Source organism: Drosophila suzukii, chromosome X (assembly GCF_043229965.1).
Source record: "Drosophila suzukii chromosome X, CBGP_Dsuzu_IsoJpt1.0, whole genome shotgun sequence".
Classification (NCBI taxonomy): domain Eukaryota; kingdom Metazoa; phylum Arthropoda; class Insecta; order Diptera; family Drosophilidae; genus Drosophila; species Drosophila suzukii.
Window position 1 is genome coordinate 32,221,467 of NC_092084.1, and position 27,495 is coordinate 32,248,961.

The following is a 27,495-nucleotide window of genomic DNA, read 5'->3' on the forward strand; positions in this document are numbered from 1 at the left end:
GCCAAGTGGCGCTATAGAAGAATTAGATAGGTGCCGCTATAGACTAGATGTGTTCGTGAAAAAACAGAGTTGCTTTAAGAATATACCTCATCCTTCTCGTACTCCCTTAAGCTGAGTAACGGGCATCTAATAGTCGAGGCCATCGACTATAGCGTTTTCTTAAAATATCGTTCACACCCTAGTTTACGCCGTTCAAAAACGAACACCGGTCTGAAATCTAGTGTGTATCAAAATTTAGTTAGAAATTAAAACATTTTAAGGCAACCCAAAAAAGGTCTCATTACAGAACTGTCATCTCGACAAGCTCACAGTTTTCATTTACACTCATTGAAAAAAAAATTACCATCAGCTTCCAGCAAGCCACTATCACCTTTCAACATCAGCTTCTAGCGACGTACCAGCAGCTACCAGCATTTGGGTTCTCTGCTTTCTGAAGACCTTCACCGCCTGAAAGCTATATCATAGATTGGCAACCGGCAACTATTCGTGGTTCTACGACTAGAGTGGCAAATAACTAGTGTGTTTTTCAGCATTACAAGGTAAATTTCTCTCAGCCGCGCGAAAGAAAACTTTTTTTATTTATACACTCAATACAGACAGTCCACTTACTTACGTACACATTGAGTGCACGAGTTACGTGTTGAAATATGGTTGAGGGTGGAGAATATCCTGTGTTAGGTAAAAGGTGACCGCCCAAATGATAATACGATCGTTTAGGACTGCCGTGATTGGGTTCGTCTCAGCGACTGACTTCATTTATTTTTATCTTTGTCTTTCAATGGCTTATAGCTAATACAATTTATGCTGACCTAGCGGAAGGGAGTTGCAATTGGAGCGGATGTGCAGCGGCCCAGATGTTTATGTTGGCACTTGTTGCCAACGTGATATTTGCGCTGAGATGGCATTTATGCCAGTCGTAGGGGTTTCGGTGGGGGATCGCCGAGGGTAAGTGCTGAGGCGGTAACTCCTCCCCCCTCAGACTGAACTACCGACCATAGTGGAGCGATGGTAGGTGTGAAGGTGGCAGGTGGACCAATAGTTGGCGTGAATGACGTGAGTGGTGCCGCTGGTGTAAAGGTGGTCGTTCTTTTCGACAAGCAAGCCACGGCTGTTACCACTATCAATAGTACGGTTAGCATTGTATATGTCGCTGTTGCGTGTATTGCTGTTCCCGTCTGGATTCTATTGATTTGTATTTTCGTCTCGATGTCCTCCATCTTCAACTCATGTATGCCCAATTCTTGGGTAGTTCGGTTTTTTTGGATGGCTTTGATCTGAGGTATCTGTAAGTTTAATCTCACTGTGCCAAGCTTTTCCAATGTTCCGTATTGGATGTTCTTTACCATTGCTCTGCACTCTCTGAATGTGATCAGTGCTGATCCATTTATGGTCCTTTCATGTCCGCAGTCTGTTTGCACCTTTATATTCTCTCCATTGAATATAGCGATGTAACCCTCTTCCGGCTCGAAAATTCTGCTCACGAGTCCTACATCCTTCGTCTCGCAACTTGCTTCCTCCCCGCTAATCAGCTTCCTAATACATTTCTCATTGACTTGGTTTACTATTTTCTCATTCTTACATGTAAATAAATTTCTTATTTTTAGACATTTTTCCTTATAGTAATATATCTCTTCTTCGTTGTTTACAATATATTCCGGTGCTAATACATATTCAGTTTTGTTCATGGGTAACGCTATTATTCTCTGCAAAGAATACGTTCCCTTTTTAAAAACCGGTAATTTAATTGAGAATATTATGTCCGTTCTGTTCATAATTGCTTTTAATTCTAAGAATTCATACATGTGTTCCTCGGACGTTATATTTATGCCTTGTCCTTCTAACTCCTGTACACATTTTGTTGTTTCTTGCTTATCAAATATGAATTTTGAAACTAATCCTATCTTAGCCAGCAACAGGCTTTCTGCTATGTCGTTAATATTCAATCCTAACATGTCTATCGTTACAGAAATTATATCTATGTATTCTAACCTGTATATTCTTTTATCTTCTTCCAGGAACGTTTTACTTATTCCGTTCCTATAGTTATTTATGAACATGGTTACCCTAGTTTGCTCCTCATTAATATATTTTGTTAGGTTTTTGAACATTATGCTGAACTTTACTCCTGTCCTTTCCTGCGCATTCATTGTCTCTCTCAATACCTTCTCTTCCTCCTGGGTCTTCCTAATTTCTTCTTCCAGTCTTTCTGCATCCTCTGCATCAAGATTTCCCGTTATAGATTTGACAACCGATCCTAACCCATTAATTAACCCTCTAGTTCTCCTACTCTTGGGACATATTGCTTCCAGCCTGGCTTTAATCATGTGTAATTTGTTTTGTAACACCCTAACGAGGTCCTTTGTTTCTGCATCCTCGACTACCTCTCTGAGTGTCTGTTCTATTGGGTTGGCAAGAAAGTCATGTCGTTTTTTTTCAATATTTTCAAAGATGATTTATTTATATCAGGACTTATAATTAATCAATTATGTATTGGCCGTTTTGTTCGACCACTAATGACCATCTCTCGGGCAGCTGCATAATTCCGCGCTCGAAGAACTTTTGGTCTTTTCCAGCAAAGAATCGAGACAAGTGGTTTTCGACAGCCTCATCTGAATCAAAGTTTTTACCATTCAAAGAGTTTTGAAGAGAGCGAAACAAATGGTAATCTGAAGGTGCTAGGTCCGGACTATAAGGTGGATGTGGTAGCACTTCCCAATTCAGCTCCGTTAATTTTTGCCGAGTGACCAAAGATGTGTGGGGCCTAGCGTTGTCATGGTGAAAGACTATACGCTTGCGATTAGCTAGTGCCGGCTCCTTTTCTTTAATTTTTTCCGCCAAATTGGATAGCTGGCGACAGTACACATCTGAATTGATGGTTTCATTCCGTCCCAGCAGCTCAAAGTGCACTACACCCTTCCAATTCCACCAAACAGACAGCATAACTTTCCTCTGATGGATATCGGCCTTTGATGTGGCTTGGGCTTGCTCATCTTTCTTGCTCCATGATCTTTTTCGTTGGACATTATTGTAAACAACCCACTTTTCGTCGCCAGTAATGATCCGCTTCAAAAAAGGATCGTTTTTAATCCGTTGCAGCAGAGAATAGCAGATGTTGATACGCTTAGTTAGGTGAATTTCCTTTAAGTTATGCGGAACCCAAACATCGAGCTTGCTTACGTAGCCAAGTTTCTTCAAATGGTTTTCAACCGTTGTATGCGACACACTGAGCTTCTCTGACATCTCCCGCGTTGAATAGCGCCGGTTTTCATCCAGCAAAGCCTGAATTTGTTCGTCAAAAACGGCCGATGGTCGACCAGAACGTGGGGCGTCTTTAACTCCAAAATCTCCAAGCCTGAATTTGGAAAACCAGCGCTGACATTGGCGATCACTCATGGCATCTTTACCATACACTTCGCACAATTTTTCGCGAGCTTCGACCGCTTTTTTTCCTTTTCGGAAGTAAAAAAGCAAAATATGCCGAAAATGCTCACTTTGGTCCTCCATGTTTAATTTGCTATAGCTTCCACAAATGTTATCGAATAATTACCAAATTTTCGTCGATAGTACCTAAGACAATAAGCTTTAAAACGATACTAAAAAGTGTGACCCTGGTGCTCGATTAGTCGTAAATAAATTAGATTAAAAACGATTACTAAAAAAAACGACATGACTTTCTTGCCCACCCAATATGTTCTCTATAGCCTCCTGATATTCCTGTAGTCTTATTATGTGTATTAAATTTTTATGTGTCTGAATTATTTTAGCAGGGCCTAAGCTGATTTGTGCTACCGGTTCGTCTCCTTGTAATGTCCGGATCTCGAACCTCTTCTCCGCTGTCATGGTCCTTGACCACCTGGAATGAATCATTCATTTGATTTAGTTAATTTCCTGATTTTTTCTTTATGGATCTTTTGTGGTCTTGTTGATGTTAGTGTTAGTCCGTTGTCCTCCAAAACCTTGTGTTTCGAAAACCGAGGGGTAAGTTTATCCCTCCTGTTTTCTTTCCTAAATATTGTATCACCTGCCTGTACCGGGCTTGGTTCTTCTCTATCTGCATTTGCTGCATCTATCCTTCTGATTTTTTGTTGCTCTACTTTTTCTTTGATTTTTGGGTACAATTCTGCCTGAAACGCATTGATCTTTTGCAAATAATCGTGTTCATTGTTAAACGCTACGTTATTTAAGAAGGTATGTGTTCTACCAGTGAATAATTCTTGCGGTGTTAACTTAGTGGCTGAATGAATAGCATTATTGTAAGTTATAAACGCCTCATCCAGTACTTCCTCATGTCTGATATCTAACTTATTTGTCTTTTTAGTTTCGTTAATAAGCCTGTATATTTCCGTAATCGTGGAGTGTAGCCTTTCAACCGTGGAGTTGCTCGACGACTGCTGAAAGGACGTTGTGTGCAGTTCCAAATCGTACTGCCTACAAAAGTCTTTGAAGAGGTTGGACGAGAATTCTACTCCCTGATCGCAAACTATCTTCTTGGGTACTCCGAACAAGGCCATGAAACCTTTTATTGCCTTCACTATATTTACGCTTTCCTTTGCTGGAATTGTTAATCCCCAAGCGTACCTCGAGAATTTGTCTATTATGGTTAGTACATTTTTCTTGTTCACGAAATACAAGTCTATGTGCACTATTTCCATAGGTCTCTCTGGCGTTTCCGTCAGACTGTACTTAATCTTATTTGGTTTCCTATCGTATTTCTGAATTTGGCAGCTGTCGCAATTATTTATCGTTTGTGCGATTGCCTGTTTCATGAGTAGGAAAAACACCTTCCTCTTGAGGTGGGCTAACGTTTCATCTATGCCCCTATGATTGCTCTTTTCGTGATACTCCTTAATGACTTGTTCCTGTTCGCCCTTTTCCGTTATATCTGGCAACAAGACTGTACATCTTATTGCCCTATACAACTTACTATAAGCAAAGTATTTGCAATATACGTCCTGGATCGTTATCACCAAGTTTTCCGGAATCAATAACGCCACCGTCCTTTTTGGTTTTAGAATTTCTTTTAGCCTACGGCCAATTGTTTCGTCGTCAAAACAGTTTTCCGTCCAAATTATTCTTAATTTATTCCTAAATGGGACTCGTTTTTCTACTCCTGCTCTCACCCCTTCCTGTATAACCACCTGAATATTATACTCATTCAGTGGTTTCTCTGATATTGGGAATCCCAGTTGTAGGTCTTCTCCAGCAGAGTGAATTGTCTCTCCATTCGTTGCTATTCCCGACGCATCTTCTAACACATTGAGTTCGGGTTGAATTCTGCTCAATGCGTCTGCCACTACGTTCAAGGAGCCCTTTTTATATACGATCTCATAATCATACTCCAACAGTTGGAGTCGCCACCTTACGAGTTTGGAGTCTGGTTCCTTGATGCTCATCAGCCAGGTCAGTGGCCTATGATCCGTAACTATTTTGAACTTTGTGCCGAATACATAGTGTCTAAAATGCTTAATTGCCCAGATAATGGCCAGCATTTCTTTTTCTATGGTCGCATAGTTCACCTCCGATCCTGATAATGTCCTACTAGCATATGCTATTGGTCTGTCCGTTCCCAGGTTTCCTTGGGATAATACGGCGCCAATCGCATAGTTGCTTGCATCCGTGGTCAGGATGAATGGTTTCTCAAAATCGGGAAACTGTAAAATCGGATCGTTGCATAGTAAGGTTTTGCATACCTCAAATGCTTCTTTGTATTCTTGATCCATCTGTACAGTTTTTTTGCCCTTTAATTGTTTCGTCATCGGCTTCGTGATAGCCGCGAAATCTCGTATAAACTTCCTATAGTACCCCAATAGGCCTAGGAACGATTTGATCTGTTTCCTAGTCTTGGGAATCTCGAATCTTTTAATTGCTTCGATCTTCCCTGGGTTTGGTTTAATACCTTGTTGGGTTACTACATGTCCTAAATATTCTACTTCTTTCCTCAAAAATTCCGTCTTGTCTAACTGTAGTTTAAAATTAGCTTCCACCAACTTCTTAAAGACTCTTTCCAAATCCGTGATGTGCTCCTGCAACGAGGCTGAGAATACCATAATGTCATCCATATATATGAGACAACATTTTCCCAGTAGTTCCCCGAAAATGTTATTCATTAACCTTTGAAAGGTTGCTGGAGCGTTATTCAATCCGAATGGCATTCTTACATACTCGAAGTGCCCCCCTTCAGCCGAGAAGGCTGTTTTCGGAATATCTTCTGCCTTTACCTCGATTTGGTGGTATCCACTCGCCAAATCTAAGGTTGAGAAATATTTGGCCCTACCCAAACTATCCAATACATCACTTATTATTGGCATCGGGTACCTGTCCTTAATTACTTTCTCGTTTAACTTCCTATAGTCCACTACCATCCGCCATTTCCTCTCTCCTGAGGCATCCTTCTTCTTTGGCACCAACCAAACCGGCGCACTCCATGGTGAGTGGCTATGTCTAATGATCTTCTGATCTAGTAACTTCTCTATTTGTTTCTTAACTTCCTGTCTCTCTTTGAATGCATACCGGTACGGCCTGGCATACACTGGTATGTCATCCCCCGTTCTAATTTGATGCTTGACTGCATTAGTGAACGATAACTTCTCCTTTTCTTTATGGAATACCTTAGGGTACTTCTTGCAAATCCTGCGAAGCTCTCTAAGCTCCTCACTATTTAGGTGCTCTGTCCTGATCTTGTGGAACGGTACGATTGTATCTTCGTTCCCTGTTCCTTCTATATTATTGAGCTCGAAATGCTGCTCAGTTTTGAATTTTACCACTTTTAATGGTTCCTCTAAAAACAACTCCTGGTCTATCTCCGCGTAATTTGTTACCTCTACTAGGCTCTCTCCAGCCATTGCCCTATAAATTCCTTCTGAAATGATCATATCTTCCTTTACTGTTGTTTTACTCAGTAAGAAGTCCCCATCAGGTACCTGTACTGGAATACTTATAACTCTTTTTGTTCCCGCTTCTATCCTGTGAACCTCGCTTGGTCTATATGTAGCAAACTGAATCTGCAACCTCTTGTCTACCGTGCGGAACCACCCATTTTCTATATCGATCACGGCCTTTAACTGTTGTAGTAAATCTATTCCGATTAATCCTTCAAAAAACTGGTGGAATCTGAAGAGCAGCATCCTCATCTTCCCTATTCCTCCCAGTTCCTTGAATGTCGGCAAGTATGCTTCTTTCGAAATCTTATGAGATTGTGTAATTGTCTTAATTGCTATTGGGTCTTGTAGGTCTTTCACGTATTGTGATTGAGCCAGTTCGGGTCGAATAAAAGAGAAAGTAGATCCTGTGTCAATTAACATTTTAATTACTCTTTCGGGAGTGATTCTGATCAATACATAAGGTAGGGTTGAATGGCCCCTCCTGGCCCCTAAATATCCTGTTGGTTGTTCGAGGCTGATTTCGGAAAATTTACATCGTCTTCTTGAATGTTATGCAACTGGCCACTGGTTGCCGGCTGATTTCCCCCTCTCTCTGCGTTATTTGTCGAATTATACGACCGTCTTGTATTGGCCGAATTATTCGACTGCCTTGAATTGTTGGAATTATACGATTGCCCGGAATAGTTCGAATTCCTAGACATCCTTGTCTGGCCACTACCCTCTGCATCTCCAGCCGCCTGGATTGCTCGCTGACCCTCTCTAGGCCTGTTGTTATACCTGTTGTTTCCATACCACTGCCTATCTCGATTATTTTGCCCATAGTTCCTATTATTATTCCAATTATCATTCCTATTATCGTTCCTGTTCTGGTAGTTACGATATGGTCTTGAGTAGTTGGAAGTTTCCCCCTGGTTAAAACTGTCTGGTCTGAATGGGTTCCCCATCATGGGACACGGAAATCCAAATCCCGGCCATCCATTCATGTTGGGCATCGGAAATGGCATTGGGAACTGTGGTAAGGTGTTTTCTGCCCACCGATACTGAGCCCAAGTGCCAGTCTGCGACTCGGGTACTGGGTTATCTTGCCTTCCTGGCTCCTGTTTCGGAGTTTCTTTAACCTCTTTGCCCTGCGGCTCTGTCAAAACTTGCCCTTTTGCTTCCACTTCTACCTCCTCCAGGGTGCCCAAGTTCTTTTCCCTGCAGGCTATCTCGTAGGCTTTGGCTATATTGGTTACCCCCATGTTCCTGATAGTCACTCCTATTGGTCCTTTTAAGGCTGACACAAAGGCGTTTAAGGCCATATCCTCATACCATTTGGTCTTTTCGCCCCTCAACAACATGCCTTGCTCCTTGGACTTGGCCTGGCTCACTAGGGCTTTCTTTAGGGTCATAACTTTGGTGTACAAGGCCTCTAATTCCAACTTCTTTTCCTTAATATGTGTTAATTCCATAATCAAATCCTGTTCAGATCTCTTGTCTTTGAAATGGGTAATCAATATCTTCTTTATCTGGTCCCAATTTAGCTCCGAATCATCCAAATCTAGGACTTTATCTGCTGCTCCTACAATCTTGCTCCTTATCGCTCCGAGTGCGATCACTCCTATGTTTGACCTCTCTTCTCCCTTTATCAGATTGAGGACCTGTTCTACTGTCCCTATAAATCCATCTAGTTTCGCCGATTCTCCTTCATACTTAGGGATTATCTCTACCAGGTCTATGACCTTGATAGCTTCCAGGACGCTAGTCGTCGCCATACTTGTCGTCCTATTCTCTTCTGTCATAACAATTGTTTTTTCTCTTCCTATTCTTGCTGTCTTCTTCTTCTTTACTTAGTAGTGTGCTTATACTATGTATACTGTGTATAATTTTAGTGTATAATTTTAGTGGATAATTTTAGTGTATCTCTTAATTTTAGTGTTACTTATTCTTATTTATTTGTTTTCTTCTTGTGTTTGTGTAGATCCGTGTCCGTGTTGTGCAATGGAATTCTGTAATTAATTCAATATAAGTACTTTTCCTCAGATTGGTTTTTATAAATAGCAACAATGGATTTCATTATAATCATTTAGAAAATTTTTTTTTTTTTTTTCTTTATTATCACTGTACTTCCGTCTCCTCCTACCATACCTCATAATTTAATTGTTCTTTACTGTTTATTTATTTTATTTATTCCTTTAATCGTTGCTACCCGGCATGCTGAAGCTAGCTGCTCAGCTGTGCGATACAGCATCACAACCAAATGCGGACAGTCAGTGCCATTAGGGATTTTTATTTGTATTTCCTTTGACTATCCCCATGCTAAACGACTACACTGTTTGTTCCAGTGTATCGCTTAATACATGTGAAAAGCCTCGTGTCACGTTCCATGTATTTTATTAATTTTTCTCTGTATTCTCTTAGTAACATATTCTTCCATCCCCACGCTAAGCGGCCGCCCTGTGCATTACAGTGCGCCGCCTAATACATGTTAATGGATATATATCACTTCTCTTATTCTCTCTATCGAATCAGTACCTCCCCTTGCTAAGCGGCCGCCCTGTGATCCACAGTTCGCCGCCTAATACAAGTGAAAGCCTAACCGATATTAATTATATTTAATTGTTCATGATGCTTTACTTCATTCTCACGCTAAGCGGCCGCCCTGTGCAATACAGTGCGCCGCTCAATACATGCAAATGGAGCCAATAATTTATTTATAGTATTTATTTTGAATTATAACTCTTGCTCCCGAACTTCTAGTTCACTGCCTCGACATCTCCCTGTATCCAACCTATCGAACCACTCTCTTGTCTTCTGTATTGCTTGAACTTGCCGACAACCACTTCCAACTCGATCCGAGCTGTCTGCAACCACCCGACTGTCACTGCTCATGGCCGAACACCACCAAATACCGCAACATCGAACTGTCTGCAACATCTTCTCTCTGTCATCTACCAACGATCGACCGTTCGACCGAGCTGTTCGGTGCGCATCGAACCATCGCCGACCACAACCGTCTGCCGACACTTGTCGACATCCGACCGTTCGATCGAACCGCTCGACGCAACCTCGAACCGTCGGTGCTCCCGACCGTTCGCCGGCGTTTGACCACGAGCCTTTTGTTGCACTCAAACCTTCCATTTAGTTCGCAAACACGACCACTATTAATATTATTAAAACTTCTTATTAAACTTCCAAGTTAATTTTCTTCCACTTATTAAACACATTCTATGTGAATATATTTTTTATTTAATTATTTTTTCAATCTGCTGTCGTTCAACTTCGGACATTATGTACTTGCCCTATTCTCCTTTCACAATCCTCTGCCTGCGGTTCGAATACTGCCTTTATTCTCACTGATTATAACACTCCTTGATTGCATATTTTGTTAATTTTTTTTTTTTTTTTTTTTTTATTAATTTATTTTTTTAGTTTTGTTTATTTTCCATTCCATTGCACCCACTTCACTCTACTTACTCTTACATAATTATGGTACAAATAATGTAAATCGTTGACATATCCCTTGCTGTCTCAGATCCTTCCTTCAGAATGTTGGGGTCAGACCTGTCCTTAAACAAGGGTCTACCGACTGCGCCAGTTACGTGTTGAAATATGGTTGAGGGTGGAGAATATCCTGTGTTAGGTAAAAGGTGACCGCCCAAATGATAATACGATCGTTTAGGACTGCCGTGATTGGGTTCGTCTCAGCGACTGACTTCATTTATTTTTATCTTTGTCTTTCAATGGCTTATAGCTAATACAATTTATGCTGACCTAGCGGAAGGGAGTTGCAATTGGAGCGGATGTGCAGCGGCCCAGATGTTTATGTTGGCACTTGTTGCCAACGTGATATTTGCGCTGAGATGGCATTTATGCCAGTCGTAGGGGTTTCGGTGGGGGATCGCCGAGGGTAAGTGCTGAGGCGGTAACTCACGCACAAAATTGTATAAAGATAATAAGGACTTCTTAGCAGTACGCAGACTTCTGCGACTTAAGTTTTTGGGGTTGATTCAATTAAATGGGCATATTAAGAAAAACGCTAAACCAATATATATCTTAGAAGCCCACAAACGGGTTCGCAACCATTTTAATTATCAGTTATTTGACATTAAAGTCAACGTCTAAATTTTGCTTGGGCTGCAGGCAGAGATATTTGTATCTTAAATTAACAAAAACAAGAAAGGAAGCTAACTTCGGCAAGTCGAAGTTTGTATACCCTTGCAGCTATAATTATTAAATTTAAAAATACAAAAATTGATATTTCCAATAGTATAAGATAACATGTTAAAAACACCGAAGCTATAATTTGTTTCATATTATTTTCCCACCAATTTTCCGATCCTTCCTATGGCGGCTATATGATATAGTCGTTTGATTTTGATAAAATTAAATTCGAAGTTCAGAACTAATTAAAAAATGGTATTTCCAAGCGTGGGAAGTTTTATGTTAAAAAACACCGAAGCTATAATTTGTTTCATATTATTTTCCCACCAATTTTCCGATCGTTCCTATGGCAGCATATGATAAAGTCGTCCGATTTTGATAAAATTGAATTCGAAATTTAAAACTAATTAAAAAATGTTATTTCCAAGCATATGAGGTTATATGTTAAAAAACAGCAAAGATATAAGGAGCTTTAAGACATAGTTGTCCGATCCGGCTGGTTCCGACTTATATACACCTGCAAAAGAAATAAGACTCTTGGGAAAGTTTCAGCCCGATAGCTTTAAAACTAAGAGACTAGTTTGCGTAGAAACGGACGGACAGACGGACATGGCTAGATCGACACGTTTAGTCATGCTGAATATGTATACTTTATGGGGTCGGAAACGTATCCTTCACTGCGTTGCAAACTTCTGACTGAAATCAATATACCGTCTGCAAGGGTATAAAGATGTTACATGACATTTACACACTAAACGAAAATCAAGAACGCATTAGTAATTAACTTATTATCTAACGGTCGATTAATTCATGCTTAATATTTAGTACTGGCTCGATTAGTAATCGACTAATGTACACATTAAAAAAAACAAGGAAGAACGCTATAGTCGAGTACCTCGACTATCGGATACCCGTTACTCAAAGGGAAATGGAGATATGCAAGCAGCAAAGCGAAATTAAAATGCGCCACCTACCGGCGGTAGACAGATTTAAGCGTTATGGGCGTTAGAGTGGGCGTGGCAGAATTTTTTTTGGATCAATCGATAGGTATTGACGACACCAATACATTTCAGTTAAAATTTTTTATCTAGCATGCAAATTGTGGGCGTCACAGGTTTTCGCGGTTTGTGGGCGTTTAAGTGGGCATGGCAAACTTTTTTTTAGGTCAATCGATAGGTATTGATGAGAACAATACATTTCAGTTAAAATTTTCTATCTAGCATCAAAACTGTAGGAGTTACAGTTTTGGGCGGTTTGTGGGCGTTAGAGTGGGCGTGGCAGTCTAATGAAACAAACTTGCGCTGCGTAAGAAGCTCAGGAATCTGTACGCCAAATCTCAATAGCCTAGCTCTCATAGTTTCCGAGATCTCAGCGTTCATCCGGACGGACAGACAGACGGACAGACGGACAGACGGACAGACGGACAGACGGACAGACGGACAGACGGTCAGACGGACAGACGGACAGACGGACAGACGGACATGGCTAGATCGACTCGGCTAGTGATCCTGATCAAGAATATATATACTTTATGGGGTCGGAAACGCTTCCTTCTGCCTGTTACATACTTTCCGACGAATCTAGTATACCCTTTTACTCTACGAGTAACGGGTATAACAAGGAAGAACGCTATAGTCGAGTACCTCGACTATCAGATACCCGTTACTCAGCTATATGGAGATATGCAAGCAGCAAAGCGAGATTAAAATGCGCCACCTACCGGCGGTATACAGATTTAAGCGTTATGGGCGTTAGAGTGGGCGTGGAAAATTTTTTTTTGGATCAATCGATAGGTATCGACGAGACCAATACATTTTAGTTAAAATTTTTTATCTAGCATGAAAATTGTGGGCGTCACAGGTTTTCGCGGTTTGTGGGCGTTAAAGTGGGCGTGGCAAACTTTTTTTGGGTCAATCGATAGGTATTGATGAGAACAATACATTTCAGTTAAAATTTTTATTCTAGCATCAAAATTGTAGGAGCCACAGTTTTGGGCGGTTTGTGGGCGTTAGAGTGGGCGTGGCACTGTGCCGAAACAAACTTGCGCTGCGTAAGAAGCTCAGGAATCTGCACGCCAAATCTCAATAGCCTAGCTCCCATAGTTTCCGAGATCTCAGCGTTCATCCGGACGGACAGACAGACGGACAGACGGACATGGCTAGATCGACTCGGCTAGTGATCCTGATCAAGAATATATATACTTTGTGGGGTCGGAAACGCTTCCTTCTGCCTGTTACATACTTTCCGACGAATCTAGTATACCCTTTTACTCTACGAGTAACGGGTATAAATACAATATATTGAAGTGTGAAAATGTGATGTGGTTTTTATTTCGATTTGGTTATCTTTTATTATCAATGTGTGTTGTTATGTATTGTATTTTTTTTATACATTTTTACTAGTTAATATTAAAAACGAATACCGCTCCCTTAAGATAACTTCTGCAACATTGATTCTCATTTTCCTCCTGAAGAGATTCCGCCTCCTGGCATTCCCAGTCCGCCATTGGGAAGACTCCTCTGCTCGCTCAGGCGAGTCCTCATCTCTTGGGTTAAAGGAAAATTTGCTGGGGTGGTCATTCTGTTCGTGTACTCCTATACTTTTTGCAACTCCGTTGCCATATTCGTACAAAGAATTCCCTTGACGTTTGCATTCTTTTATATATATTTGCATATGCAAATACCATATGCAGAATACCATCTGACGTATTGCAAACTCAACTTCTTTGCTGCTTTCTCGTGCACCCAAATAAATCCTTGGCTTACTTTATCCCAGAATAATTCTTGACATCTTGTCATCAAGTCACTGTACTAGATCTGCTGTAGCAATGCCGACGAAACATCGCATGTTTGAATACGCACTCACATAGTCAGGTTCAAATCCCAAAGCTTCGTGGTAACCACTTCTTAGCCACTGCCGCTGGTCTTTCAGTCGTTTCCCTGAGCATTTGCAGTACGGATCGGACTGCTCCTTGAGCTGCATTCACTTGTGGAGCATAGAATCCTGTTTTTTTGTGTCGGATTTTGGCTGAGCAATTTTGCGAACACCTGAGACACGAACTGCTTACAGTTATCGGAGTGTTTAAGCCTTAGCACTCTAAACTGATGAAAAATGTTATTTTCCAGAAAGCTTTCGACTTCTCCCGCGGTGGCCTTCCAGATCGGCTGTACCCATACGAACTTGGTAAAATGGTCGAAGTCTTTTGAAGGATATGCCCTTTCCATTTTGTACTCTCAACAGCGTCATCGAACCAGACCTGGAACTGAACGAGTTCTTCCATTTGGATGACTAAGCAATATCGGTACGACTTGAAAGGATCACGCCTTGGAGCCGACCTACTGTTAAACCAGGTGATGACAGACAAGTGTATTTAGGACCTCTGATCAGAGACGAGGGACTCAGCATTTTTACCCGATCGGTTTCGGCAGCTATGTCGGCTTCCACTGGCGCTGGGGGGTCTAAAGCTTCGCTGCCGGCAGTGCCCATAGGTACTGAAAGCTCTGGAAAAGTCCCTGGTTCCGCTAGTCAGTCTAAGGGATAAACACTACTTTTTGTGCCTACAGGAGAAGTAAGCTCTATAAGAGTCCCTGGTCCCGATAGTCAGACAAACGATGTTTAGATTGCTGGTGGAGGAAGAAAGAGACTCTCTGTTGTTCTATATAGGAAACAATTATCTGCAAATGTTTTGAAATTTATACACCAAAACATACCATCGCTAAACATTATAGTGGAAGAGTTTAAATATTCTTATGCTAGTAATATAACTTCATTTAAAAGATCTGCTCCTCCAGAAATATTTAATATACTAAATTCTTAAAGTCTTCCCAACTGATTGCCGTTACCTCTAGTCAAACATCGGAGAGAATATACTTTATTAAACCCAACGACAGTTAATTGGTTTGTGTTAAATTTTTGTTTGCAATCTTACCCTATTTTTGTAACTTTTCTTATATTCCACCTGGATCCGACTTAATAATTTGTGAGCACCATTTGACTGCAATAAAAAATGTTCTATCTCATCTTTCCGACAGGTATCTCTTGATTGTTTTGGGTGGTTTTAATCTCCCTGAAATTTTTTGGTCCCCTTCCATTGACTCACTTTGACCATGACTTCCATGACTTTGTTCATGGTCTGTTAGAATTATCAGTAGAGCAAGTAAGCTTAAAACGTAATTAACTAAATAGAAAATTAAATCTTGTTATACCCGTTACTCGTAGAGTAAAAGGGTATACTAGATTCGTCGGAAAGTATGTAACAGGCAGAAGGAAGCGTTTCCGACCCCATAAAGTATAGATATTCTTGATCAGGATCACTAGCCGAGTCGATCTAGTCATGTCCGTCTGTTCGTCTGTCTCTTCGTCCGGATGAACGCTGAGACCTCGGAAACTATAAGAGCTAGGCTATTGAGATTTGGCATGCAGATTCCTGAGCTTCTTACGCAGCGCAACGCTTCTTTCAGCAGCGTGCCACGCCCACTCTAACGCCCACAAACCGCCCAAAACTGTGGCTCATACAGTTTTGGTGCTAAAATAAAATTTTAACTGAAATGTATTGTTCTCACCAACACCTATCGATTGGCCCAAAAAGTTTGCCACGCCCACTCTAACGCCCATAACGCTTAAGTCTGTCTACCGCCCACATAACCATATATTGAGATCACGGGTAGGTGGCGCATTTCAGTCTCGCTTTGCTGCTTGCATATCTCCCATTTCCCTTTTCTCCCTTTAGCTGAGTAACGGGTATCTGATAGTCGAGGTACTCGACTATAGCGTTCTTCCTTGTTTAAATTTTGAAACGTTATTAACGATATATAACGATGTATAATATAAAACTTTTCCTCTTTATGTACTTTCCTAGGATGAACCAGGATGGCCTTTCTCCGCCCATCGACCACGATGGGGATACATTGAGCAACAGCAGTGACAGCATGCATAACTCCGACGTGTCGTCGGTTCTGGACATTACCACGTCACCGCGATACAGCCCCACGGGGTGTGGCATAGCATTGCGTAGGAATGAAGACGAGGAACCCAGAGGAAGAATCTCGACAGCGAGCAACGAGCCCACAAGTCCCGATAGCCCAGGGATGAGTTCCCGAAATTACGATTCGGATTCAACCCAACCTTTCGTGCACCCGGGCCAGATTTCACCGATAGGAGACCACAGCGAGGAAGAGTACAACGAGGAAACCGCACTGAACTTAGGGCGACTGCCAAGGCTGAGGGTCGAAGACGACATCGCACCTGTAACCGACTCGGCTCACTGGTGGCTAACCTCCTGGCTGCGCACCCAAAACCACCACTCCTTCGCACCAGGACTCTTGGAGAGTTGCGTTGAGGAGTTTCAAGGGACCGAATGGACCGACTCGACATCGTCTGACGATTCCTCGGTTGGGGGCGATGGTCGCTTTGGCATTGGAGGATATCGACCACCCCTAGCCGACGCTGTCAGGGCAGCGAACGCTGCTTGGGACATCTACCTGGACGACAGCAGCGGCGATAGAAACGCTCCCAACGATGCCATACCCGACCGGATCCTAGCAGCTCCTGATTCCCAAATAATCTTCGACGCAGCGCTCTCCTCGATTGGTGATACGGATCATTACGACCCGCTTCGCAGTCCAACTCCGCGAACAACCTGGTCACCAGGACACTTGGATTGGTCTGTTGAGATGGATCAAGATACCGGAAGGGCCGACTCGGCCGACGATTCCTCGTTAGAAGGCGATGGTCTCAGGGTAACGACCGCGGCTTGGGAAAACTACCTGGATACTTTATTGTTGTTAGGCTCCCCGTCCGAGAGGTCTCCCTCCGATGCCGAAAACGACCTGGTCCTAGCGTCACCTGATTCCCCACCTCTCCGAATGGAAGATAGTGATAATAATGATGGACGTTGATGCACTACGAGCAGTACAAACAAGTGGCCCAACGACACCAAGCACGTGCTTGTTACGCGCGGGGCCCTTTTATCAATTTGGGCAAAAAATACGAGTTCGCGAGGAAGATACAAAAAACAAATATAGACGGGACACAAATGAAAATAAAAGAAGCATCTAAGAATGAAGCAAATGAGTTAAAATATTAGTTTTTAATACCCGGATAGAAGTTGAAGTGCAAATTAAATGATAAAGGTTGTTATAATTATTACATAGAACGCGAAAGGGCTCGTGCAGACAAAAATTAGATGTACATCGTGGCAAATTTTAACAGGAACATTGAAAGTTAGGCGGTTTACAAGTTCTACAGAATCAATATCACCTCTTATACGATTTTGCATAAAAATAGTACCAAGCATTGTTCTACGATTTGCAAGTGTAGGTAAATTAAGCAATAGTAATCTACTCTGATAGGAAGGTAGCCTTATTTTTTGATCCCATTTTAAACTACGAAGGGCAAAAAGAAGACATTTTTTTTGTACCGACTCAATACGGTCAATATGCACTTGATATTGTGGACTCCAAACCGAAGAACAATATTCCAAAATAGGACGGACAAGGGAGGTAAATAATAGTTTGGTTGTATAAGGGTCATCAAATTCTTTTGACCAACGCTTTATAAACCCAAGAACACTCATGGCCTTGCTGATAGTGGACATTATGTGGCAGTCAAATTTAAGTTTTGGGTTCAGAAGAACGCCTAAGTCATTAACTGAATATATACGGTCGAGTGGCGTATTTTGAAGAGAGTAACTAACAAAAGTAGGAGTACCACTATGAAAAGTCATATCGTTGCATTTAAGGCAGTTCAAATTTAAAAGGTTATACTGACACCATCCCTGAAAGCAATCAATATCTGACTGTAAGTTGAAACCCGACGCTATATCATTATGTGATAAACAAAGCTTTACATCATCAGCATACATTAGTACACGAGAGTGTGTTATGATAGAGGGAAGATCGTTAATAAACAAAGTAAACAGCAAAGGGCCCAAATGACTACCCTGAGGCACTCCAGATGTCACATAGATCAGTTTTGAGGCAGCGTTCTTGAATATAACCCTCTGAGTCCTACCATTCAAATAACTTGAAATCCAAGTTAATAGATTACATGGAAACCCAAGCTGATTTAATTTGAATACGAGAAGAGAGTGGTTGACAGAGTCAAAGGCCTTACTAAAATCTGTGTATATAACGTCAGTCTGCATTTTATTCTTAAATCCATTTATTACAATACATGACAATTCCAGAAGGTTGGTGGTGGTCGATCTTCGCTTAACAAAACCATGCTGACACGGTGATATTAGCGAGGAACATAAATGTTGCAAATGAGAAGTAATATTACGTTCAAATGCTTTAGGAATTGCCGACAATTTAGAAATACCTCTGTAATTCTGGGCATCCGCCTTCGCACCCTTTTTGTGAAGTGGAATGATAAAAGAGTCCTTCCAGATAGTAGGAAAAACTGACGATGAAATAGACAAACTAAAAAGTTTAAGAATCGGTTTACATATGGTTGCCGCACAAAACTTAAGCACACACCCGGGGAGTCCATCAGGACCGGGAGAATAAGTTGGCGTTGTTTTTTCTAAGTCTCTTACGAGAGAAATTTCCGTAATTTCAGGGGTAAAGATACAATTTGCCTTATTTAAGGGATTAGGGTAGTTAGAATTTGACCAAGCAGCCGAACTATAAGTAGTTTGGAAAAACTCGGCAAATAAATCAGCAATTTCAGAATCTGTCGATGCCTCCATTGAGTTAAAGCGTACCGATAAAGGCAATGCTGACGACTTACGCTTGGCATTGACAAAGTTATAAAACTGCTTCGGATCATTTGAAAATTCAAATTTACATCGACTTAAATACATAGAATAGCAATGACTATTGAGAACATTAAAATCCGATCGAGCCACCACATATTTCGAAAAATCAGATGGCTTACCCGATTTCTTATACTTTTTATAAGTGTTTGTCTTAAGGTTTTTTAGTCTTTGAAGCGCATTGGTAAACCAAGGTGGCCTGTTTGTCTTTGAAGGAAACCTATCAGAAACGCATTCATTAAAAAAGGTATTTAACACTATATAGAAGTGTTCAGTGGCACTTTCAATATCCATACATTTGTACAATTCTGTCCAATTATATTGAGAAATCATGTCGTTAAGTTTTTTATAGTTACATTTTCGGAAACATCTCACTTTAGTTTGAAAAACTAAAGGAGAGAGGGTATCAACGCATGGGAGGCAGATTGTCAATTCCATTGTTGGATGATATCGGTCTTCAAGTACAACAAGAGCGTCAATTCTAGATACCGTGACTTCAGACGGGTCTGAAACAAACACAAGATCTAGTTGTCTATTTAATGAATTCCGTATAAAGCTTACTTGCTGTAACGATAATTCTAGAAGACCATCTACAAAATCATGGGCGGATAGAGGTATAGCGACTAGTGAGTCAGTAGGAGGAGACCAAGAAATATCAGGGAGATTAAAGTCACCCAAAACAATCAAAAGGTCACTGTTAGAAAGAAGGGATAGAACAGATTTTATCCCAGACAGGTGGTGCTCATAAATTATTAAATCAGAGCCAGGTGGAATATAGGAACATGTAACAAATATTGAGAATGATTGCAAGGAAACTTTCACACTAACAAATTCAATTTCATTAGGAGTATCAGAGTGAATTCTCTCGGATGTTAGGCTAGTGCTAACGGCAATCAGCACCCCGCCTCCCCTACGTGAGGAGCGATCGGTCCTATAGGCATTAAAATTGTTTGACAGAACTTCATTGTCAGATATCTCTGGTTTCAGCCAAGATTCCGTAAAAGCCAAAATATCAGCAGTAAATGCAGAGGAGTCAGCATAAAGCTTGGGTAGCTTCATACTTAGTCCCCTAACATTTTGATAAGCCAAAAATAAACTTTTTAGTTTTTTGGCGCAGTGGAAGGTCTGTTATTTGTTCTCGGTTTATTGGGAAAAAATTTTTTTATTACTAAATCATCATTAAGCCAAAAGCTTTCAGAAAGTAGTGCCTTAAACACATCAGGCGGAGCAAATATTTTAAAAGACGATATACTACGAGCATATGAAAATCTAAATTGTTCAACTGAAATATTCTCGGATGGGAATTTTTCACGAATAAATTCCAAAACATCCTCAGATGTGGTATCTGGGGTGAATCTCGAAACAAATAATTGTTTTCTATGTGGAACAACTGATAATTTCTTACGTCCCCCAGAAGCAGATTGCACCTCACTAAGCTGAGAGCCAGAAACGGTAACTTCTGTACCTATAGGTACGGTCGGCACCGTAGCCGGCACTGAAGGTTTTTTTACAACCCGACTTCGAGAAGCAGTGACTTCACCTGAAACAGCTGTATCCATAGGCGCAGTAGGTTCACTTACCACAGTGTCAACAGAGACTGCTGCAGCCACCAAGTTCGGATTTGGGGTGGATACCGTGACCGTATTAACTACCGCTAAGCTGGTTTTTTTACGTTTAGGCGACTCAGTTAGTAATTTTTTATTATTAAATTGGGCACAAACGGAATTGAACCCCTCATTGAGCTGCTTAAAAGCACCAGAGAGATTCAAAAGGCTGTCTCGAGTCTGCTTCATAAAGCCGCTCATCTCAACAACCATTTCCTTGCAGGATCCACATGACCACATGAGTCCAGAATTCTGATCAATGATGTCTTTGACTCTACCAGTAAATCCTACGCATTTAATGTGCATCATCGATTCGCAGAGCCAGCAGAAAATAAAAGGGTCTTTAGTTGAAGACGAAAGAGTACAATTTTTCTTAGAGCAGACAAGAGCCATTTAAAGGAAATGAAATAAAATAAAATAATATATGAAAAATACCTCAAGTAAATTTGGCACTGGGATCAAATTCCAAGACCACAAAGGCACAAAACACGAAAAAAAATAAGAGCGCGAGGTCGCGTATTAATTTAAATGTAAGAGAGCACGAGAGATTAAATCTTCTATCGATTGAGCGTTGCTTGTAGGACACTGACAACTTTATGCAGGAACAGTTACAATGTAAAGCAAGCAAGAGAGAGAGAGAGCGAGAGAGAGACAAGAGAATAGCACACCAAAAGTCTACCAGAAATTTGGCAGGTTCAGAGAGAGTTTAAGTTACAGTTGTAATATAGAGCGGGAGAGAGAGTGAGAATCAAAGAGTTTTAGCAAGTTTAGTGAGTATAAAAATTACACAAACAAAGCTAGGAGATTAAACAAATCTAATATAAATGTTAAAATAACTATAATCACTGGGAGATCTAGTAAAAAACACTAAACACACTAACCCAGCGGTTAGACTAAGCTTTGTTAATAAACAAACACAAAACACTCGCAAAAAATCACAGAATAGACAAAAATTCAGAGCACAAGAGTAAACACAACCGTTCACAAGCGACGCTTAATCGATATGGTGATGATGAGATACACAACACGGTGTGCAGTCCTCCTCCGCAAACACCTGAGTGCGATCGTTCGAGGCCGTGGCACCCAGTACCGCCAACAGTGACACTGGCAATAACCCCAGGTAGACGGATCTCAAACCCAACGACACCCAGGGCAGTGTCATCCAGGGCACCAGTCTCGCCACTTTTTCTGGCCCAAGGTTTGCGTACCTCCGCCCGATTACTCCCACCGACCCCAGGGCGTACAGTCCCACCGGCAGCCCACGACATGCTTCACGGGAGAAAGCCAAGAACAAGCACATCCGAGACCGAAGACACGAAATGGGGACTGCAAGATCTTCGGGTATCGCCCGGAGCAGAGGAGGCCTTGAGTGAGGACCACTGGGTCGTTGCCCCCCTAGCATGGCGAGTGGACACGCACGACCGCCGACTACCCCCGACTCTAGTCCAGTTCGTTCTTCAGCATGAACGCACACGGGTCCGTTTCTTTCTGCACGCGGGGGGTCACCGGTTCCGGATCACTATCTCGGGACAGCGATCCGTCACCATTTCCATGTGCAACCAAAAAGAATAGGGGGGGCGGGAGTAAGCATTAAACTAAGCCCCACATTTATCTATCACATCGGCCACGGAGACCCTCCCAAATATTAAATATATTCTTTGGTCCAGGAGGCCACTTCTCGTTTCTGACTATGATTTAGTTTAAATATAAGATTTGAATAAATTTTAAACTCAGGGTTTAAAGGAAATGCTTCATATTATTTTCTCACCGATTTTCCGATCGTTTCTGTGGCAGCTATATGATATAGTCGTCTGATTTTGATAAAACTAAATTCGAAATTCAGAACTCATTAAGAAATGTTATTTCCAAGCGTAGGAGGTTATACTTTAAAAAACACCAAAGAAATAATTTTAAAAACTTTTTTTTCCGATTTCCGTTTCTGTTTTAGCCCGATAGCTTAAAAACTGAGAGACTAGTTTTCTTAGAAACCGACGGACAGACGGGCATGGCTAGATCGTCTCGTCTAGTGATGCTGATCAAGAATATATATACTTTATGGGGTCGGAAACGTCTCCTTCACTGCGTTGCAAACTTCTGACTGAAAACATAATACCCTCAGCAAGGGTATAACAAGAAAGGAAGTTTACTTCGGCAAGCCGAAGTTCGTATACCCTTGCAGGTCTAATTATTAAATCCAGTTCGAAGTTCTTAAAAATATAAAAAATTATATTCCCATTAGTATAAGATAAATATGTCAAAAAACACCGAAGCTATAATTTGATTCATATTATTTTCCCACCAATTTTCCGGTTCTTCCTATGGCAGCTGTATGATATAGTCGTCCGATTTTGACAAAATTAAATACGAAATTCAGAACTTATAAAAAAATGTTGATTCCAAGCGTAGGAGGTTATATGTTAAACACCACAGATATAATTTTTTTAAATTTTTTCTCCGATTATTCCTAAACGAGCTATAAGATATAGTTGTCCTTATACTTATATACTACCTGCAAAGGAAAGAAGACTTTTGGAAAAGTTTCAGCCCGATAGCTTTAAAACTGAGAGACTAGTTTGCGCAGACGGGCGAACAGACGGGCAGACCGACATGGCTAGATCGACTTGTCTAGTCAAGCTGATCAAGAATATATATATATATTGGGTCGGAAACGTTTCCATCACTGCGTTGCAAACTTCTGACTGAAATCATATTACCCTTTGCAAGGGTATAATAAGTAAGAAAAGTCCTTGAAAGCCCCGATCAGCTTTTTACACCCGTTACTTGTAGAGTAAAAACGCATATTAGATTCGTCGGAAAGTATGTAACAGGCAGAAGGAAGTTCAGAAACTCTTTCTTTTTACCATATAAAGTATAAAAATATTCTTTTTTTTAAGCGTGGGATTCCAAAGCCACACCTCTCGCCTAATCGACCGAGGGGCGCTGCCTTGTGTCGTGCTGCATGAATCCGAGAGATGATAGACGCGTAGAAAAATAAAGATAAAGTTCGAGGAAAAAAAGTAGGATCTAAATCTGTGTTAAAACATTTAATATTAATCGTCTTAGGAGAGGCAGAGAGTCAAATTTTGTGATAATAGGATAAAGTCAATTGTTATCAGAACATAATACTCTGAAAGATCTAGATCTTCAATGATTTAAAATTAGGGGAATGAAATTTCTTGTTAATCTGCATGGAACAAAAAAGTTAAGCTGGATAACCAAGTCGGGGCTATACATTTAACCCCGAATAAGGTTATAAATAAAGACTGTTCCAAGCATCGTTCTGCGGTTGACTAGGGAGGGTTAGGTAATTAGGAGTAATCTATTAGAATTAGAAGGTAAAATAAGGTTTGCATCCCAGGCGCCTACCTAAAGCAAATAGTAAAAAGTTCTTCTGTACAGATTTGATACGATCAACATGAATTCCGTATTGCAGACTCCAGACGGGTGATCCATACTCAAGTATCGGGCGGACAAGCGAAATAAATAAGGTCTTAGTTATATAAGGATCATAAAACTCCTTTAACCACCTTTTAATAACGCCAAGAACACCCCTAGCTTAACTCACCATGGACGAGATGTGATCAGCAAACCTTAGTCTTGGGTCCCACAAAACACCATGATACATACCGAGAGTTATTCTATCCAATGAGCCCTCACTCAGCGTCTATATTGCATATTGAGGACTCACACGACAAAAAGTCACTACACTTAGAGCCGTTTATATCCAGTAAATTGTTTGAAAATTATTTAAATTGGATTGTAAGTTGGACTGGCAAGAAGTATCCTTGTATTGCAGGCATAATTTAACATCATCTGCAGAGGTAACGTGGAGTAGACGAGAGAAATAATTTTTAAAAAGTACTCTTCTCTTCTGGAATTCATATAATCCATATATATATCCATTTTAAAAGATCAACAGTTTTCTAACCAGAAGAACATGACTTAGAGGGTCAATTTCTTTACTAAAGTCTGTGAAATTGACGTCTGCTTGAAGATGTTTTTTAAATCCCTTTATCACAAATGATGTAAGTTCCAAAAGGTAAGTGGTTGTTGATCTACGTGTCATAAGCCCGTGTTGAAACGGAGATATATCTACCTATAGAGTAATACAATTTTCAAAGAGCTTTGGGGTCGCTGATAATTTAGAGATACCTCTATAATTATTTGCTTCCACTTCGCTACGCGTCCTATGGAGAGGATTTGCTCACGATTCCTTTCACATATGGGGAAATTGTGAAGATTGTTAAGATAGGGTTAACAATTTAAAAAAGGGCTTGCATAAGGCCTCCGCGCAATATCTAAGCACGCAGCCAGGAACTCCATTGGGACCAGGTGAATAAACGTGCTTAACACGTTGAAGACCAACAAGTAGAGAGCTTTCGTTTAAGGTTGGTCAGAATATTAAATAAAACTTGGATACAATGTAAGAATAAGGCTGTGAAGAATGAGGTAAGGTAGAATATGTCGCTTGAAAAAGCTTGGAAAACAGAACGGCTATTGCCTGGTCGGTTGTTGCAGTAATATTTTCAAATGATAGCTAGGAAGGATAATTTATGGATTTACGCTTAGTGTTAATAAATGTATATTAATTTTTCCGATTCTGAGAGAATTGGACCTTACAACGATTTAAATAGTTTTTGTAACACAGAGAGTTAAGCACGGTAAAACTATCCCAAACCCTTAAGTATCTACAATAAATAGATTGAGGACCGGTTATTTTTTATTTCCTATTGTTTACATCAAAAGGGCGTTTAATTTCAGGAGGCAGTGTCGAGCGGCAGTTTTATCCAGATGTCTACATCTCGCGCGCTTGCACTGCCGTCCGCTCTCCCTCTCCATCTCTCCCCTATGTCACCGCTCCGCTCTGGAGCGCTTAAGTTAAGTTAGGCTTAACTAGTTCATATTTCCAAGTGTAAAAACCAAAAAGTACCACCGTGTTTTTTGCGTACCCTTCGTTCTTGGGACTTCACCTATTCCAGCGACCAAGCCGCCCGCCCCAACATTTTGGTCGAAGCCGGATTTCAAAATCTTTGGAAAGAAAGTTACAATATCCACAAATTTACTCAAGCAAATCGTTTGCAATTTAGTTGTGCAGGTGACAAACAAGCATAAGGGAAGTATTTACAATTCCCGCAACGTTATTCCGCTATTCGCACCCCACACATGTACAAATTAATATTGTCACTGGTAATTTTAGTAAAAAAATATATTTTTTACTTATTCGAACTTGGTGTTAAACCTTTTAATTTTATTTCACTAATACAAGACACTTTATTTCTTACATTCGAATTCCGAACTTCCGGTCTGTTTCTCGATCCAAAATGGACTGCCAGTTTAATTCTAAAACCTTATCCAACGAACCTCGGGCAGAAGCTTTTCTTTGAGCTTCAAGAACTTTTCCTTGGTTTAGAATAAAAGCTTGGGATGAAATCATGGCATCCTATTGAGAAATTTAAATATGCTGACCTATTCAACTTGTTTGGGCTTGAATCGCAATAGTTTGAACTTGCAACGCAATTGATTGGGCTTCGAGCGGAAGTCCTTTAAGTTTGGTTTGTTTATCTTGGCTGGGAAACCAAGAGCGGGCGCCAAAGCCAAAGACAAGGGCAAAGACAAAGACAAAGGCAAATGCAAAGGCATAGGCAAAGATCGCTTAGATTGAATTTTGAAAATTGTTTATAAATTCCATAAGTAGCCCGGTTTCACGGGTTGGATAACTGGTTGGATAATCTTGCAAATGTTTGGTTAAAAGGATTATTATTTCTATTTTGGAGTTGGATGCTGGCGTCCACTTCCACTGGTTCACCCCTGTTTTGGTAAGTATTGTTCGGTTGTGTCCAAACATTATTGTTTGGGATAGAATTGAACCGAGTATTGTTGTACTGATAGTTATTATTGTTTGGAAGTTATAGATAGCTGTTAGCACTTTCATAGGTATTAAAAGGTTGATAGCTATGGTTATTTTGATAAATATTATTTTGGTGGCCATGTTTATTGGTGTTTTGATAGTTTGTATTTTGTCAATGATAATTATATCCGTTACTCGTAGAGTAAAAGGGTATACTACAAGGTGAGTTCCAAAGTAAACAGGACTTTTAAAATAAGACAGAACAAATAGTTTTTTCGGCAAAATCAATTTATTTTATTCAAAATAGTCTCCTTCTGCTTTAATACAGCGTTTTGCACGGTCCAAAAGCATGTCGAACGAGTGTTTTAGCTCGTTGCCCGGTATCACCGCCAGTATGCCGGTCCAAGCCTTTTGAATGGCCTCTACGTCGGCATAACGCTTTCCTTTCATCGGCAAAGGATTTTTCCGAAAAGGTAGAAGTCGCACGGTGCCATATCAGGTGAATACGGGGAGTGGTTGATGGTTAAAATGTGATTTTTGGTCAAATAGTCGGACACAAGCGTCGATCGATGAGACGGCGCATTATCGTGCAACAAACGCCAACTTCCATCTTCACGATATTCGGGCCGAACACGTCGAATACGGCGCACCAAACGGTTCAAAACTCCAAGGTAGAATACCGCATTAACGTTTTGGCCGGGTGGAACAAATTCTTTGTGGACAATACCCTTGGAATCATAAAAACAAATCAGCATTGTCTTCACTTTTCACGTTTTGTCACCAGTCACATTCTTGTAAAGGAAGTTCTGGTCTTTTTTTGCATCTTTAATGATGTCCCTCGAATGTTAAATTCTGAGCAATTTTTGGACGTCAGTCAATTTGTGCGGAACAAACCGTGCACACACCTTTTGCAAGCCCAAATGTTCGATCAAAATGCGATAAATCGATGTTTTGGAGATGTTCAATTCTATATGATGATTTCGGCTGATTTTTTATGAATTCACGCACAGTTTCGATGAAATTTTCGGTGATCACGGATTTTGGTTGGCCCACATGTTCATCGTCATTTATGTCCTCACGACCACTTTGAAAACGTTGAAACCACTCGTGCACTCTGCTACGGGATAGGCAATCATCGCCATAAACTTGTTTCATCAATTGAAACGTTTCGGTAAAAGTTTTACCAACTTTAAAACAAAATTTAATGTTGGCTGTGTGTTCGAAGCTCATTTGCGCACCGATGACAAAAACATGCTGACACTT

At 40.8% G+C, this 27,495-nt stretch overlaps 1 protein-coding gene across 1 annotated transcript; it reads left to right on the forward strand.

Annotated features, from left to right (window-relative positions):
- Positions 1-274: 274 nt before the first annotated feature.
- Positions 275-17,225, forward strand: LOC139353457 (uncharacterized). Its single transcript, XM_070997702.1, has 2 exons — positions 275-539; positions 15,883-17,225. Exon 2 carries the CDS (start codon positions 15,884-15,886, stop codon positions 16,919-16,921), a length of 1,038 nt encoding a protein of 345 aa, XP_070853803.1. The 5' UTR covers positions 275-539; position 15,883; the 3' UTR covers positions 16,922-17,225.
- Positions 17,226-27,495: the final 10,270 nt, after the last annotated feature.

What these genes read in the sequence shown, in the direction of transcription:
- LOC139353457 (XM_070997702.1), top strand. Translation starts at nt 15,884, where the DNA reads ATGAACCAGGATGGCCTTTCTCCGCCCATCGACCACGATGGGGATACA.